This window comes from Xiphias gladius, chromosome 17 (genome assembly GCF_016859285.1).
Source record: "Xiphias gladius isolate SHS-SW01 ecotype Sanya breed wild chromosome 17, ASM1685928v1, whole genome shotgun sequence".
Lineage (NCBI taxonomy): Eukaryota > Metazoa > Chordata > Actinopteri > Istiophoriformes > Xiphiidae > Xiphias > Xiphias gladius.
Window position 1 is genome coordinate 7563661 of NC_053416.1, and position 17249 is coordinate 7580909.

The following is a 17249-nucleotide window of genomic DNA, read 5'->3' on the forward strand; positions in this document are numbered from 1 at the left end:
GACTCCAACTGCTGTGTTTTTCTGTTTTTAGGTGTTTGACAGCACAGGCTCCTTCTTATCCTACATAAACACCTCAGCAGACCCGCTGTACGGCCCCCAGGGCCTCGCCCTCACCTCAGACGGACATGTGGCTGTTGCTGACTCCGGCAACCACTGCTTTAAGGTTTACAGATATCTGCAGTAAGCTGGGGGAAGACGGCGCCGACACAACTCCTGTTCAGACGAGTTAATGTCACATACTGCTTGTGGACATACAGCTGCAATGTGCCTGCACACTGTACAGCCTAGGTTCCGCAGATTCATTTTCCGTTTCATTTTGTCTCTACATACTTTCGAAAATCTAACATTTAAAGCTGAAAAAAAAAGAAATCTGAGAAAAAAATGTTTACATGAAAAACGACCCGAACCCCCAACATTCAAGTGTGATTAAAATGTTTTTTAAAAGACAAAACAAGCCAGTTATCCAAAACAATATCGTTAAAAAAATGACTTTATATCGCTCTTTCCGAGAAAAGAAATCTCAAAAGACTGTCCTGGTAAAATAAAGATTAAAAGAAATAAAAATTCACCAGCAACTAAGAAATAAAACATCCTGTAATTAGATATTTCCCTGTCTGATCACTCATGGTTTGAATACCTTAAAGCTGTTAAAACTTTAATGCCAATAACCAAATGAAGGGGAAAATGAACCGGAAATTAATCTCCGGAACAAGACGTTTCAGCTCTGTGTCTTACAAGTGGGTAGACGGCCCGACAGTCTAAAGTTGGTGACGCGCTGCCGTTTTTCGGGCAGTGCAGATGGGCAACACTCCCGGCAACCAGCAAACTAAGTGAGCCACAGAAGCGGACAGTCAACTGCCTGTCTCCTGGTGAGGAGACGATGCTTTGTGATTGGAGTAACGATGCTCAGGCCTTTTTCTTGAACACTGTTGCGTGTTTGTGTGCTCCAGAAAAATTACCCTGTGGTGACTGCCTTACAATTTCTCATCAATAAAACACATCAGAACACACACAGACAGGAATGTGTTGCTTAAAGAAAAAGTTGTTTCTTATTCTCATTCTGCACCTTATCACTCCAACAAGATTCCTGACAATGAATAGTTTTTTTTGTGTTTTTTTTAATTTCACTTTTTTTTTGGTTACCTATATGCAGGTGGTTTTGCTTTGGTACCCAAAGACAAGCATCAAGAAGCACAACAGTGAATAGAACGAAAAGGTTTTTGAACGCAGCATCTGAACCGGCTCCACTTTTAACGTAAAGCCCGGTCCCTTCCAGCCAGTCTTTCTCTCTCTGTTAACCGAGACAAACATCTGACATCTGACCCCGTTAGTTCTCGCACTTTTGTGAATTCATATCTACAACCAAATGTAGTTGTACATATGCATATTTAGGTGTATATATGGATTTGGTGTCCATGTTATTTGACTATATAGCCTACTTATTCCAGCACTTAACGAATCAAGGATTTCAACACTGGAGTATATACTAATACAGTAGAGGGTTATGCCAAGTAGTAGCCAGCTGAATGACTTGCAAACATCAATGGAACAATGTTGTATACACCTTATTTGCTGTATTTTATTTTTTCAAAGGACTTAATTTATTTTTAATTTTCTTTTCTACATAATTTGCTCTACAAATTATTTTTCTAATTGGTGCATTTGAACTGTTTCCTCTTTGCCAAACATCGTTGTACATAGGCCTCGTAACTTGTAGCACTGAAAGCTGTTGTCTCTCTTGCCTCTTCCCGATGAGCTCACATCCAGTTAAACAGTAACTTTTCCTTCTGCCAAAACGTATTGTCGTAAGTTGTTGTCGAGCGTTGCAGAAAATACAAATATTATAAGTTATATAGTTTGCAAGAGTAATATATGCCTGTGTATAGTTATCATTTAACATAACCAGAAAGTGTACTGTATATTACAATCATATTCTTGTCGTAGAGGACATGCACCTTTATCACGAATTTTCCAGTAGCTGCCCATTAATTTGCTTTGTAGTACAGTGTGTTGAAGGTTTTCTGTGTGGCTCCTTGAGAAAACACACCACCAGCTAACACGCAGTAACACGGGACGTTTTTCACCCGTCTTCTAGGATTGAATTGCCTGCCCCTGATAACTGAGCTGTCGTTCCTTCTCTCTTTCCATCTGTATTTCCGATTTATTGGAAAGCTCTCTGTAATGGCTCGCTTCAGTTGACTCACCTCCTCCGTGAATCGGACTCCTGTGTTACCACGGTTTTATTTTCACGGGTATGTCTATCCCTCACCTGTAACAGTCACTGACCTACTCATGTCTGTGCGAAATAAAGGAAGCACGTAGAAACTGAACAATACATCAACCATCTTGTGTATCCTACTGTATACTACAAGAAGCCAGTCTTACAAGAAGTAATCACTATGTAACCATGGCAAAGATACAAATGTAAATATTAAAGAATAACACTACGAACGGTTGTTCAAATGGTCTGTTTTGTATAACCAGACTTCAGTCAATGAATGCATCCATTTTCTTCTGTACAAGGTTACGATGACTCATTGTTTTTAGTAATGTGCTTGTTTTCTTTTAATTTTTTTTTTCTGGCAGATTAGAAACCAGTGTGGCCACGTCTTTTCTTATCAAGATAAGCATCTGAATATTCAGCAGCCTTATAAAGGAGATTAGAGTCTTGAGTCCCATCCTGACGAGCCGTTTTTGTTGAAAGCCCCTGCTCTCTGGTGGCTATTTGAAAAACTGTCAATCGTGTAGAAAATGGCCAAATAATGGAAACTTGACTAAATCAGATTGTTATGCTACATCATTTAAAGTATATGTTTCTCCTAAAAACTCAGAGTTGAATGGACATTTCAACTTACAACTTATATCTTTAGCAGTAATGATGTTTAGGTTTTCAAGCATTATCGTGCATTTCTTCATTTTCTTTGGTCATTTTGTTTATAAAAAAACAATAAAAGGACTTCCTGCCATAACATGATTTTAGTATTTTGTAGAATTAGAAATAATCTTCATTTTAAAGATGTTTAATCAGATATTGGCATCATCATGGAAAAAAATGTCAAAATCAGTATCTATCTTTAGACCACTCTCTGCAAACCAAATGGGACGTAATAGACTGACATCCACAGTCTGTTGTGTAAGGTCACATAAGCAACCATTGTGCACAATTTGTGCTGATGATAGGCTGGTGTTGCGATGGATACCAAGTTGTCCCCTACAGTGCTGCAACTACCAGCATCAGGCACCCAGTGGTGTAGCATACTTAGTTTTAATCAGCCTAATGCCTACATGAATCATTTACATACACATTTATTTTCTGACAAAGTTTGTATCACATTATATGGTCCTCATATATATATATATATATATATATACACACACATATATATATATATATATATGGCCCTTCATTAAAATCACATTTCTCTAAAGAGACAGAATAAAGTCACTATTTAGTCATTACAAAAGCAGGAGGTGAGAAAACATGTCCTTGTAGTTTGAAAACTGAATTAAAAACACCAAACTGTTCCAGAGGGTTAAATGAGGATGGTTGACCAGGATAGCAAAGATGGTGAGAAAACAGGGAACCAGAGTCCTCTCAGGAAACCTCTTATTCTAGGCAGCAGCCTGGCCGCTGCAGGGTCAGTTTGGGTATTTCTGACAGAATTATGGCATAGTTTCGGGTGTAAACAAAAGGAGCCCTCACCACAAATGCGCACATATCAAAATTAAAGAACTTGGGCATTCAAGTGTAAAAATCAGACCATCTTAAAGCCAGTGCACAGACCACATTGAGTTTGAGAAGGAAATGGTCAAACAGGTTCAATACTTTGATGCTGCAAAGTGCCAAAACAGAGAACAAATTCTATCTCTAAATTTAATTTTGAGATTCTTGGAGGAGTCTAATTTCTGCAATTCAAAATGTTGAATCTCACATAACTGGCTGACAGTGTCCTGATATCAGAAATAACTACTCCGGCAACTTTTGAGTGCGCTAATTTTGCGGAGCCACTATGGGTAAACATAGTGGCTTTTTTTAAAGACATATTACAGGTCAGTAATACATTTTATTGTACCTGTAACTAATATGCTCTCTTGAAAAGATGGGTAATAACACTGAGCAAGGTGGGTACAGCGAGTGGATAGTAAAGGCTTTAAAGGAAATAAAATTCAAGTCTTTTTACCTCTTTTAATCTCATTGTAAACTCTGAGAAACACTGAGCACATTAATAGCGGGTGAAAGGGCCACAAACAGGGGATACCAAGATTATTTCTTTATGTCACATTTGTCGTCAGCCCAAAAACTGCTAGGCTGAATACATTAATGAAATTAAGCAATGGAATGTATGTATAAGTATTAAATGAGGTACACCATCTTAGACGAAACATTTATCAGCAAATAATCTAATTTAAGAGCACAGAATTTTGCAATCCTTCTTAGACATCTGGGGGAAAAAATAAAAATAAAAATAAAAAATCTCAAATATTATCACTAATCATGTTTTTAAATGTTTCTACTATGCTCCTCAATAAGATCATTTGAAAAAGAAAAAAAATAAAATAAAACAAGACAAAAACAACTCACTGTACAACCCTGTAAAATGGCAAACTTTCCACTTCTAGGTCCATAACACAAAGCATCGTCTTTTGCACAAACAAAAATAAAAATCCATACAGATTATCATGTCAAATAGGAAGTTGTTTAACTCATAACTTTATGAAGGAAGAAAAAAAAAAAAAAGTATAATATATATTGTCCAGATACATGTATTTTTACATTCAAAAATTGATAAAACTGCATCAACTGACAAAAAATAATGAGGGAAGGGAAAAAACATGAACACGTAATAAAAATTTCATTCAGCGTTCTATAGGTTTTCATTTTAGTCGAGTCCACCAGGCTCTTGGCTGTGAATCCTGACAGTAACGGAATGTCTTTTACAGTAAAACACGTCTACAGGTTTACCCGCTGACATACTTGGGGGCATGGCAGAATCGCCGTTAGAATATCTGAAATTGTTTGTTTTGTCTTACGCTTGCTCATTTTCAGGCAAACTATCTTAAAATATCTCTAACAAAGCTAAATGCGTCATCAGTATCACTGCTCACAAAAATAAGCTGCAAAATGTGACTCAGAGCAATATAGAGAGGAATTTGCAACAGTCCCGGAAAGTCAACAATGTACAGAATAATTAAAAAAAAAAAACAAAAAACAAAAAAAAGATACATGACAGATGATTTTAAAAGGCTGATGATAAAATTATCTGTACTTATCCTTAACATATACAAAACAAACAACCTGAGCCTTTAGTTCTTGGAAATCTAATCATTATCTAAGAGCTGAAATCCCAGTACGAGGTGGCCAATTTGAGTCAAATTATTCTGATAACTATCATTACTGACTGACCGACTGTTCTTCAGTCTAGATTTAATCAGGGAATCTTAACTGTCGACAACTATCAATGTGATAACTATGCCATATTTCTTTTAAGATCTACCCAACAAGTCAAGAGCACTGGCCCCTGCCTGGCGAAAACCTAGCCAATGTGAGTTTATGTACAGTAGCATAGCATAGCAGTTGCTAATAGGATGTATATGCTCTAAATCAACAAGAGCATCTGAGGCATCTGTATCCCAACAGACACAGTGATATAGACAGCAAAGCACCTCTCCTCACCCCCAGCCACAGTAGTTAGGGGGTATAAGCCTACAGTTTGTGTCTACTTTGAAAAATACCAAATTTCAAAATTTTCAACCTCAAAGTATGAGAGAAATGAAGCTCTTCATTACAACCAAAGTGTGATAAGATACCTGGTAATCATTTTCAGTGCAATCGTTTTTTTCTAACACCTGTAAGACCGGCAAGTAACAGCTCAAATGCATACGATACCAAGGGTCCAATGGTCAGCACCCCCCTGTAGCTCCAGCATGGTCTATGAGAGTAAACCTTGCTCAAAGCAAATCTGAAAAGACTGGCATACATGAGTTGACTCTTAGATAAATAAAAACTCTCTCGCAGCTCTCTCAGTAATAGTGGCATATCTGAAGCCTGCTGCCTGGATCGTTTTTCCCTGGGCTGAAGAAAGGGTAGACAGGCTCTTCAAAGCAGGTGTCAAACATATAAAGTCTCTTCATTGTGACGGCATCATAGAAACTGAGACGCCCGTTGTCATAGTCTAGGTACACGCCGACCCGAGGAGAGTTCCAGTAGTCAGCAACAGGGATGCGCCCGTCTTCCCCGTTGGCATACAGCCGGTCCTGCAGACACAGGCTCCAATATCCTGCGGAGGGAGTGAGGCTGACGAAGCCCTTCCTGTTGCTGCACTCAGTGGTGACTCCCAGGTACCACACACCTTTGTCCCTGACATCCACCTCCCAGTAGTGCTGGCCACTGGCGTACTGGGCTATGGCAAGGACACCGCAGAACCGGGTGAAGCGGGCTGGCAGGTCGGGCTCCTGGTTACGAACACGGCCCTCCTCCACTTTGGTGTCAAAGTCTGAGATAAGCAGGTTTGGGTGAGCGGTGTCTGGGTCTAAGGTGAGGTTTTGAGGCACTACACAGAGAGACATAGTGAGAGATTAATTCACCTGGCTCCAACATTGGGCAGTATAAGGGGAAAAAAAAAATTCCAATTTGACATTTTTGTTAAAGAAAACTGGAAGATTTGCAAACCAGAAAGAACTGCATTTGGCATTGACTGCTACAGCACAAGTAGGCTGACCAGCCAATTTTGTCAGAATTTTACACTGCCTCCAAGTGCACTGATTCCTCCAACTAGTGGCATGTGATTAGTTACACTTTGGCAATATTTTTTTGGTTTATATCAGGGGTTGAATTAATTCCAGTATAACCACCTGCTGTATTAAAATTATTGGTGTATTCGCGGAATATACTAAATACTACGTGTAAATGTGCTTACCATTAAAGATGTAGACTGTAATAAGTGTTAAGACTTTCCCTTCCAAGCAAATGTGACCTTTCAAACACTGGAAGAACACTGATAATATAAATTATCACCTTGCTGAGAAATATGCATTTGGTTTTAAAGTTTCTTGAGATACCACTCCTTCTTTTTCTCCATCATATGGTATAGAAATATCCATGACTAGGTTTCTATTGCAATGACATGGTAGAAAAATAATAATCTTTACTGGGTTAAAAAGGTGTAAAGCATGCATAGAACATGGCCAGAAATATTAACTTTGCGCAAACAAAAATCTCCACTTGATGAAGCTTAAGTTTTCTAAATTTTAGGAGCAACTTTTGAATTTTCAGCTCATAAAAGAAGACTCAGGCTTTTACTCATAGCACCGTAATCAATTGTAGCTTTGAGAGCACAGTAATTAATCCAACCACCCATCGATTATCTATACCCATGTATCTTCCCCAGGGTTGCAAGGGGCTGGAGCCTATACCAGCTGAAACTGGCCGAAAGGTGGGATACACCATGCACAGGTCACAAATCCACCACATGGCTGACACACACAGATAACCGTTGACTCAGTGTAGAGTCGCCAATTAAGCTGCACGTCTTTGGACTGTAGGAAGAAAATGCAGCACCTGGAGCAAACCCGTGTAGGTATAGGAAGAACATGCAAACTCCGCACGGGATCTTTCCTGCGAAGTGACAGTGTTAACAACTGCACTACCATGCCACCCACAAGAAATTAAATTAAGATAAATACATTTCAATAACTTTTATGTATACTGTCAGTCAGTGGCAGCATTTTGACTGTGTTTGGTGTATGCTTCTGTGCTTAGAGTAAACTCACTGGTATGCAGCACGTGCATCATCTTCTTCCACATGATAAGCTGGAAGGGCCCTGAGAAGTCTGTGAATTCAGTTGGACAATTAACTGGATCCAGAGATGTGAAAGGCTTGCAATGGATGATTCTGTGGGGGAAAAAAAAAAAAAAAAAAAAAAAGCAATTTAAAAAGGGGTTTATACAAAAGGTACATTTTTTTGAAAGAAATTTTTAAAAATGGGATTTCTATAGGTTCATATATCACAGACATCTATAAGCTACTTACTCATTGAATCTCTCAGCAAGGCTCTGTTGGAAGAAAAAAAACATTTTGATGAATATTACAACACAATTGACATTGATCTCATAGTGAAATAATTTTGTTTAGATACAGTCCATTTCAAACATTTAATTTTATCACTGTTATAAGTTTTAAGACGTGTTTTTGAAACTGTTTTTTAAACGCCAACAGAATCTGAGAGAAATGCACCTCCCAATATACATGTTCCCACATACCATTTCAGTAATACTTTTTGAAAGAATAACTCAATTCAATGCATTATTTTAGGTATATAATCCTTATAGCACGGTGAAAGAAACTGTTATTCATCTCTAATGTGAAGCTCTAGCAAAGGCATGGTAATTTAAGAGTTAAAGTGGCTCTGCGAATCCAATGGCAGATATGTTAGACTGACCTCAAAGCTAGTTTTCCCACTGAGGTGGCTGTGGATATCAGCTATAGCTTTGTCCACGGCTGCCGCCTCCGTCTCCACAGTCTTCAAGTTGTCGTCTATGACGGCCATGGTGGCCACTTCCTCGGCATCCAGGCTCTCAAGCAGGGAGTCTCTCTCGTCCAGCAGGAACTGGACCAAGGCACCTACGTCTGCCTCAATCTTCTCCTTGAGTCTCTGTTTCTTCAACTGGGGGACGGAGAGGTTCATTGGATTAGGATGAAGGACTTGATGATGACGAGGAGTGCCAGTGGTGTGTATGTTTAGTGTTAACTAGCATTTCAGTAGAGTGTGTATTATCCTTATGTTTGTACATCGAGCACGTCATGAGTAAGAATAATAATTAAAAAAAAGTCCATCCCATACCCTCACTTCACTTTTGGTTCGCTCGTCAGCTGTTATAACTTTTACACACTGAGACTTCTGCCAGTTGAGCTCCATGAGCCTCAGCTTCAACTCCATCTAGAACAAACATGTACAGCAAGACACATGCACACAGAAAAACATAATGAATCAGGATATCCCTGGCTGAAGAAAATGCAATGCAAATATTTTTGATGTGGTGAATAAGACAATCTCTGATCTCTTTGCCATCTTACCTTCATATCATTTACAACTTCTGGCACTGGTGCCACCTCATGGTGTCTGAAACAACAAAACAAAGGGTATCAGAAATAGTAAAGTATTAAAAAAATAATCCATATATTTATAATTATGTTGGTTTGTCCAAATACTTCTGAGCTTCTGAAAATGGCTCTAATTCCTAAATGGTTAATGCGAAATTTCCGTTAATCCCCTTGAATTAAAACTGAAAGCCAACACTTCAATCACATCTTGATGGCTTTGTTTCAAATCCATCGTGGTGGTGCATAGAGGCAAAATTTCAAAAATTGTAACACTGCCCAACAACTTAGGACCTAACTGTATATCCTTGAGGTCTAACAAATAGCGCTGAGTGCATTTCCCTCCTCATTGAAAAGCAGATTCTTTGAAAATATTTATCTGGTTGCAGTCTTCATCATTGCCTCTGTTGGTACATTTTTCTTATTAGTGTTTGAGTCTACCTGCCTTTCGAATGCAGTGGCCAAACTGCTCTCTTGTCTTTGTATGAGATTGATGTTTTATGTACATGGTCCCTGACAAATAAAGTCAATAAACTAAACTAAACTGATCGACAAGTGTAAACAGTGAGACAATTTGTGAAACCAGTGACATGTATACATGTGCATTCTCATGCATAATATTTAAATTAAAAAAAGAGCCACTCATAAAAACATTGTTCCATAGCACAGGTAGTGGTCAAAAGATGCATTTTAACAATCTGTTGGTGCATACTTTAGGAACATAAACCGGAACACAATCCATGTGAACTGTTGCTTTTACAACAATTAATTCACCCTTGACAAAATTTCAACAGCCCTGACATTTGCCAAAACTCTGTATTATTCTATGATCCATGTGAATTTCCACATAGGTAAATACTTGGACTTAAAAGCTTTTCGATCTCAGCCTACTTTTCTCTTTTCGATATGAATGACAGTAAATTGCACAGTTTACAAACTGTCTACACCTACCCACAAAAGTTGGTTTAAGAGGAGGTATATTCTAAATCCTTGAAGTCAAAAATTATAACTATTCTAACTTCGCATGACAATTTGGGAAATAAAAACCAGACCTTCAGTTTGACCAGAAGTTTTATACAAACAGTTTAACAGTACAACAAACTAAAGGCGCAATGTGGTGAAGTACTGTTGAAGTTTAGAGGCCAGCAGACACAGAGTTGGTACATTGCATAGAGTGAAGAATGTGACACCAAGGGCAAACAAATATGACGTAGCAAGTACTGTGTTGTACAAGGCAAGATTCAGGACACAGAATGGTTTTTAAACCAGCTAAGCAAAGTATAATATTTATCGTTAACTAGTAAGTAAAAACAGTGACTTAAACAAATTTGTACAAGTAGTACAAGTAGTTATGTTTAAGTACTGAACATGAGTGGATGGTGGATTCCACATCACCAAAGCCTACAAAAGCAAAAGTGACAGTCGTCTGTGCCGCAAAATGGATGGAAACACATCAAGAGCAAATATTAAGACAGCAAAATCCGAATAGTACAACTTTGCAGTAATGTTAAAGTTATGGCTTGATGAGGGGAGGGCTCAAAATATTCTGTCTATTAGTAAATTAACCTGTGGTGAAAATTTCCATCTGCGCTGCAACACCCTTGCCACTTTTGTCCTTGTGCATTCTTTCTCAGTCCTTAACTCATCCCTCCCCTCTACCCTCTTATGTACCAATGTGGGCATTTCTGTAATGTGCTATAACTGTACTGGAGCCAGTACGATTAGTAAAACAACTATTTTGATAATCAATGAATTGTTTCAGTAATAGTTCAAGTGTGAGGATTTTCGGCTTTTCTTTGTCATAGTTTTTGGGTTTTGGAACGTTTGCCAGAAGACATCACTTTGGGCTCTGCCAAGATGTGATGGCAGTTTTTCCCTACTTGTTGACATTCGATAGACTACATGGATCATCAATTAATTGATAATGGAAATAACTGTCAGTTGCAGCCCTATATTGTAGTCATAGCAATCATTATTTTCTACAACACTCACACTAATGTCTGTAACATTTAAGTTGGTGATGTCCTTATGTGATATCCCAACATGGGCATCAATAGGTCTTTGTCCTGCTGATTTTTAGTTGGATGGGACAAAGTAAGTTTGCAAAGGTTTTGTGGAGAAATTAAATGCAAGTGATTTAGGTTATACAAGATAAAACGCCACATTCTTTTAGGAGTGTGAATGCAAATGCCCCATGGGTTACACCGAAGGAACTCATCTGACATCCTCTGCGTAAGTGGATGTACGCGCTCACACGCAAACAAATACAAGTCGTACAAATTGTGTAGGCTGGCTTTGTCCAGGATATAAAGATACATTACGTTTGTCAAAAAACCTGCCTGGAACATTCTCATTTCTTCTTCTTCTAATTTCTGGCAGACTAGGTACAGGAAGTGCATTTCTGTTTCCTTCCAGTTAAAAACAACAACGCATTTGGTCTTTGCAAGTGGAAAATGATGTACTTGTTTACTTTCATATATGGCAGGGAGATGAGATCCCATCACAAGTGGTCACTGGAGACGCATTCTAATGTCAGGTGTGAATTGACGTACTTAGAGCTGTCCAACTGTGACTGGATCACCCGAAATGCATGTTAATGCAGGTAAGGTATGAACAGGGCCTTACTCACGCTTAACTATGGGAATTAGCATGACAAAGACACAAGACAGGGACAGAGAGTATCGCTTTGGCAAAAGTATGGCGGGGGTAATGGTGAAATCTGATTACTGACTGATATAAACTTTTTTTTTTTTTATATTAGTATTTTTCCCCCTTATCCTACTTCTCACAAGAATCTGGTGTCCTGAATAATGCTGTTAAAGTGTAACTTTGTTGAAATGTGTAAAAATCTTGGAATGGTTTCAGAAGTCTAGCTACTGTCAAACACTGGTGATACCTGCAGTTCATAGTGCACGTAAATTCTACTAAAATGTGGTATGTAATGTGTTTGGGCAATAGGTGTAATATACTGTATGTATTTGTACAGATTCGTTTAACTGGCAGGGTCTAACATGGCGACGTGACCTGAGCAATCTCAGTGACTAATAATTGGTCACAACCAATGTTTTGCTTATTCTCAACCAGAAAGTGACAGTGATGAATTGGATAGAGAGACATCTTTTTTCAGTGGAAACAAGCTGCAAACCTAACAGACTATTTCTATAATTTCCCGGTATAAAAAGGTGAATACAAGACCAACCTGTGTGCTCTGGATTCCCTGCATACTACACAGATAGGCCTCTTATCAGTCTGGCAGTACAGTTTCAGTTCTTCTCCGTGTTGTTCACACTTTCCATCTACTTTAACGGGCTTGGAGGGTGTAGGACAAGACCCCAGACACTCCAGATCGTCCAGTTTGGCCACCAGGTTCTGCACCAGGTAGTTTTTGGTGAAGCTCCTCTTGTTGAACACCTGAGAGAACAAAGAAAGCAACTGAGAGAGGCGCAGAAATCTGCTTGTAACCAAACCCAAAGTCAGTATCGCTCTGTTTACAGCGTGTATTTATTTATTCTTCATTACAGTATGTCGTTACTAGGTAAAACACAAAATTAGCGGATTGATGTTGGATAACTTACCTGCTGATAATTTTTAGCTAGCAAAAGCCAGCTAGCTAACCATAGCAACGGTAGCTACAAAATGCACTGCGTAGCTAATGTTAGTATACAAAAAAAAAAAAAAAAAAAAAAAAAAAAGAAGGTCAACCAACTGCCCTGAATTCATGGATAAAAACTTGGAAGAAATACTCTCAAAACCACACCAACATATTCTGTGACGAAAATACGAGACAGTACAGATAATGTTTATTAACTTACCGTTCGGCATTGAGGGCACTGGTACCCGTAGTCTCCGCCATTTTCATCCCAGTGCATGCAGATGCAAAACCGACAGAAATTGTGCCCGCATTTCAGTATAACGGGGTCTTTGAAGAAGTCCAAACAAATTGCACATGTGAGCTCCTTCCTCAGGTCGTCTCCAGCTGCTCCGGCAGTGGCCATGTTTACAATCCGCCAGCAGCACAACACTGCTACTGCAGGAAGTGGAGGAGGAGAGCGGAGGGAAGCCAAGTGGGCACATTTGTGGTGCGTCATTTTCCGTCTTAGCCAATCGGATCCGTCTCTCTCTCTCCCTTCGCTCTGTCTCAGTGGCAAGAAAAAGAACATTTACATAAAGTAAACCCGCACTTATGTATAGATTTGTCTTAAAATGTGGTCAAATCTTCATCTAAGTCACGATAATGAACAAACAATATATTTTTTACCAAAAAAAAAATTGGATGGTTCTTGTCTGTATTGAAAACATCATTCAAACATTCACAGTGTAGGCTGGAAATAGGAGCCTATATGAACCCCTAGGCTAATGACATAGACGAAAACTAACTGGAGTTGGGAAGTTAGCAAACCCTGGAGTTCAATCGGTGAAACCAGGTTCAAACGTTTTAAGTCTGCTGTTCACAAGAAGGGAGAAAGTACATTTACTCAAGCACCGTACTGAAGTTTAGTTTTGAGGTACTTGTATCATGTGTGAGTGTTTCATTTTCTGCCATTTTTCTTTTTCTGTACTTTTTACTGCACTGAATTTATTTTCTAAAGCCAAAGTTTACAGCTAAAAGTGTTAGTCGATTCGTCAATGATGAAAAGAAAATCATTAGCTGCAGCCTTGCTAAACTTACTTGCTGCTTCACAGATTCATATTTTACATGCAGAACATATGAGCCGTTTATAAAATGACGTATTTTTATTGATCAAAAGTATATAAAGCAATTAGTTCCTTGACCCACTACAACATTAAAATACTGCTCACGTTAATTCAATAACAATAGTCATCTGATAATACAATAATATAACACTGTCGTGGCCTGGTCTGTGTAATGAGTACTTGTACTTTTGATAGTCAAGTCTGTAGTTAGCAGTGTGTCAAGTACACCCAGTGTCGAAGTCCAAACAAATCTTAAATCCTCATTATTCACTCTGACTCAAATCCATATTTCAAGTCTCAACTCTAAAGCTCAGCATAAATACCGATTAAATCAACAACCTACCAGTAAGCAACGATGTTTATTCTTAAATACATATACATAAAAACCCAATCATAAAAAGACACAAAGTGAATATCCTGTTTGACTGTTTGTGCTAAAATTGTCATATACATGGGGATAACTGGCTGTGGGTTATACATTACATTGCATAGCTTGGATTGGCATGTGAGGGATGTGACTTTAAAAGTGCATTCGATGTCAGATACGGTGCTATTTCCAAACTCATCAGGGCCAAAATAAAAATCACAGCCAGGTTTCCGCAGACTATTAGCTCATGTTCATCACATCAGCTGACCGTGATAAGTATTGGAAATAAGTACACAGTGATGACTCACAACACCAAAATAAGACAAATATTCAGGAACACTGATCTAAGCATGTTGTATATCCATAGCAGAGTGAGACACAGGTTTAACAACACATGTAAACAAGAAATTTCACCAATGACATCAACGAAATAATGAGATAGCAGATTATATTAGATGTCCCAAACATAATGTTTTTCATGGTGGCATACTGATCTGTAAGCAGCTATTTTATTTGCATCCTTTGTTCGAAAACATGAGTCAGAACACGGAAATCCCACACAGCACTAGTGACAAAAGAGAAGCTTACGGGAACATAATGTGAGCAGAACAAGGGTCAAGTCATTGGATATGGATATAGTATGTGCATGTTCGCAGCACCACACTTACTAGCAGTGTAACACAGAAGTTGAAAGGGGCACACTAGAGATTTTCTTCAGTCAACAGTGGTAAATTGTGTAACAACACACAGCCCATTCTCCGGAAAATAAATAACTCCTGAGATGAGTGTCTTTATACAAACATACTTTAACCAGTGTTATTTAAAAAAAATAAAAATAAAAAAAATAATGCCCAATGAGTAAATTTGGCCATATTACAGAAACACACAGTGGAGCAACAACACTGCAAGGATGGATAGCAGTAAACAGTGTGGTAAAATAAGCCACGGTGAACTGTAAACGAGTGACAGAGTAAACACATGAGTTTACAAAAATACACAAAATGAGGAAAAAAAACTATGTGAACAACCCTACTCAGCAGAAACAGAAATGATCAAGCTAAACATTCCTCATCATATGGAAAACAAACCAAAGAACAGTAGACACGGTGAATGAATAAAAGGTTCAGCTGGTTAATAAACATAAATTCTGACAGCAGTGATTTTCATCTCCTATAGTCCGTTAAGAGAGCTATGCAGGTTTATTTCACAGGTAAGAAACAGATGGTGGCACCTTGTGTTTATGTTTTTCAATACACATCATGTAATCCAGAATGACTGTCCCAGCAAATATTTCAGGACAAAATTGTACGCCTAAAGGCACAGTTCAGCCCAGAAGGAACATAAATTGACAGTATTTTCATTTAGGCTCTGGGTTCAATATTTATAATAAGTCCAATTTTTATCTTTCAATCCCCAATACTTTCCTAAATGATATAATCCTCTGGCAATGGATGGAGTTTAGAACAACTTTGAGGACACACAGTGAGATTATTGCATAAATACTGGACTTTTGTATCCATAATGCAATCGTAAGCTACGAAATACTTAGAAAATGCCACACAATATGTGTGCAGAAATCTAGTTTATCTTTTGCAAGCTTTAGAAAAGATCTTCTTGTTACCATCTATGTTTTAGGAGATAGAACGGAAGTACCAGGGCTCACAAACTTCAGTGAAGTTTTGTCTGACACAAGGGCAGGTCGATAATATCTGAGTGTTCTTTTTGAGGTGAACTGCTCCTTTCAATATGAACACTGACATCATCTAGTCCCCTTTACCCCAGGTACACCTGCGCCACTAGATCTCATACTTGGTCTGCGTGAAACTAGCTTTATTAGAAAAGTGCTCTCCGTGACTGGGACTGTCCTGAAGGTACATAGCTGCCTCAGGCACTTCAACACCATAAAACCAGTAACAGAGAATGGAAATACAATGCTACCAGCAGCACAAGTTGGAATGTTAAGTGAAGACAGTGTATAGGACTATTGTGCTGTTTTCTGTTGCAGTGATCAAGGTGCGTAATGGATCCAATACTGTAGAAATCCCCCCACAAACAGGCACACACACATCTAATAACACATATGATCAATCTAAGATTTTTGGTGTTATGAAAGTAATTTAATACCAGTTAAAAAAAAGAAAAAAAAAAAAAGAAAATCAAAAATTTTATAAAAGCTCCCATATACTCCTCATCCCTTTGTCCATCTGTCCATCCATGCATCCATTTCTCAAACCTCTGAGCTGTTGTGGCAGTCTTGCATCCTCACCACCAGCATGGGCTCCGTACTGACAGACCCTTTCACTACCTCCTGCACCCCCTCCCTCCACCCCTCCTTGACATCCTTCTGTCTGGATTTCAGAACAAGTACGGTGGTGACAATGATGAGGACAGTCAGCAGAAGCCCCACCAGTGCCCCCACCACGGTCACCAGACCCTCCTCTTCCTCCTCTGCGCTCAGCTCACTAGATTCCAACCCTTGGGCAAACACTTCATTCGACCCCCCTTCCTGCCGCTTGGTGCGGTCCAAAGCAATGTGCATGATATTGGTACCACGGTTGTTGCCTGCTCCGATATCCTCGGCGAGCTCTGGGACCTCATTGCCAGCCGACCTCCTGGAGCGATGACCTTTGCCACTTGATGGAGTCAAGGTGAGATCGTTGCTTGTGGCAGCCAAGGAGTGGTACTCTAGGCTGCGCTTTCCAATGCCCCTGTTAGCATTCTCTTTGGAGCGGACTGTGTAAATGGTGTGAATGTACCACTCACGGCCTGCAGCAACCTGAGGATAACACAAAATGATGCACATCTTAGAATTATGTTCAGTTTACATAATGACTGAAATTGGGTACATAACAGAAAGCAAACTGAATTGGCTACGAGTCCAAAATGAGCACATCTTGCAAAATTAGTTATTGTTATCACAGTAGTTTTTGATAAGATGGCATCTGCTGGTGCTAAATTGACTCTCTAGACCTTCAACTTCTGTGCACTTTACTAGCCTTGAACTGAGTGATTTTTTTTTTTTGTGATTAAAATTCAATCATACTCTGTGAAAAAATACAATACTCTGCACTGCATCAGCAAGGCTTAAA

The 17249-nt window shown here is 38.9% G+C and overlaps 3 protein-coding genes across 13 annotated transcripts in view; 1 reads left to right on the forward strand and 2 right to left on the reverse strand.

Annotated features, from left to right (window-relative positions):
- The window catches only part of trim3b (tripartite motif containing 3b), a 29644-nt gene extending 26867 nt beyond the window's left edge, over positions 1 to 2777 (forward strand). For all 8 annotated transcript variants that reach the window (XM_040150821.1, XM_040150818.1, XM_040150819.1 and 5 more), the window contains one exon: positions 32 to 2777. In XM_040150821.1, coding sequence (XP_040006755.1) covers positions 32 to 184 — 153 coding nt within the window. In that variant the 3' untranslated portion in view covers positions 185 to 2777. The remainder of the gene's footprint in view (positions 1 to 31) is intronic.
- A 1395-nt stretch (positions 2778 to 4172) lies between these two features.
- trim47 (tripartite motif containing 47) lies at positions 4173 to 13147 on the reverse strand. The gene is made up of 8 exons (XM_040151438.1): positions 12911 to 13147; positions 12298 to 12509; positions 9075 to 9120; positions 8842 to 8937; positions 8440 to 8664; positions 8031 to 8053; positions 7771 to 7892; positions 4173 to 6551 (listed from the first exon to the last, which is right to left on the reverse strand). Exons 1-8 carry the CDS (start codon positions 13091 to 13093, stop codon positions 6022 to 6024), a joined length of 1437 nt encoding a protein of 478 aa, XP_040007372.1. The 5' UTR covers positions 13094 to 13147; the 3' UTR covers positions 4173 to 6021.
- Positions 13148 to 14118: 971 nt separating this feature from the next.
- frem2a (FRAS1 related extracellular matrix 2a) overlaps positions 14119 to 17249 on the reverse strand; it is a 56250-nt gene continuing 53119 nt past the window's right edge. For all 4 annotated transcript variants that reach the window (XM_040150657.1, XM_040150658.1, XM_040150655.1 and 1 more), the window contains exon 24: positions 14119 to 16936. In XM_040150657.1, coding sequence (XP_040006591.1) covers positions 16388 to 16936 — 549 coding nt within the window. In that variant the 3' untranslated portion in view covers positions 14119 to 16387. The remainder of the gene's footprint in view (positions 16937 to 17249) is intronic.

Coding starts and splice junctions, on each gene's coding strand:
- trim47 (XM_040151438.1), bottom strand. CDS start 13,093: ATGGCCACTGCCGGAGCAGCTGGAGACGACCTGAGGAAGGAGCTCACA. Junction 8,054..8,439: donor GTGGGAAAACTAGCTTTGAG/GTCAGTCTAACA, acceptor TTCTTCCAACAG/AGCCTTGCTGAGAGATTCAA. Junction 7,893..8,030: donor CTTGCTGAGAGATTCAATGA/GTAAGTAGCTTA, acceptor TTTCCCCCACAG/AATCATCCATTGCAAGCCTT.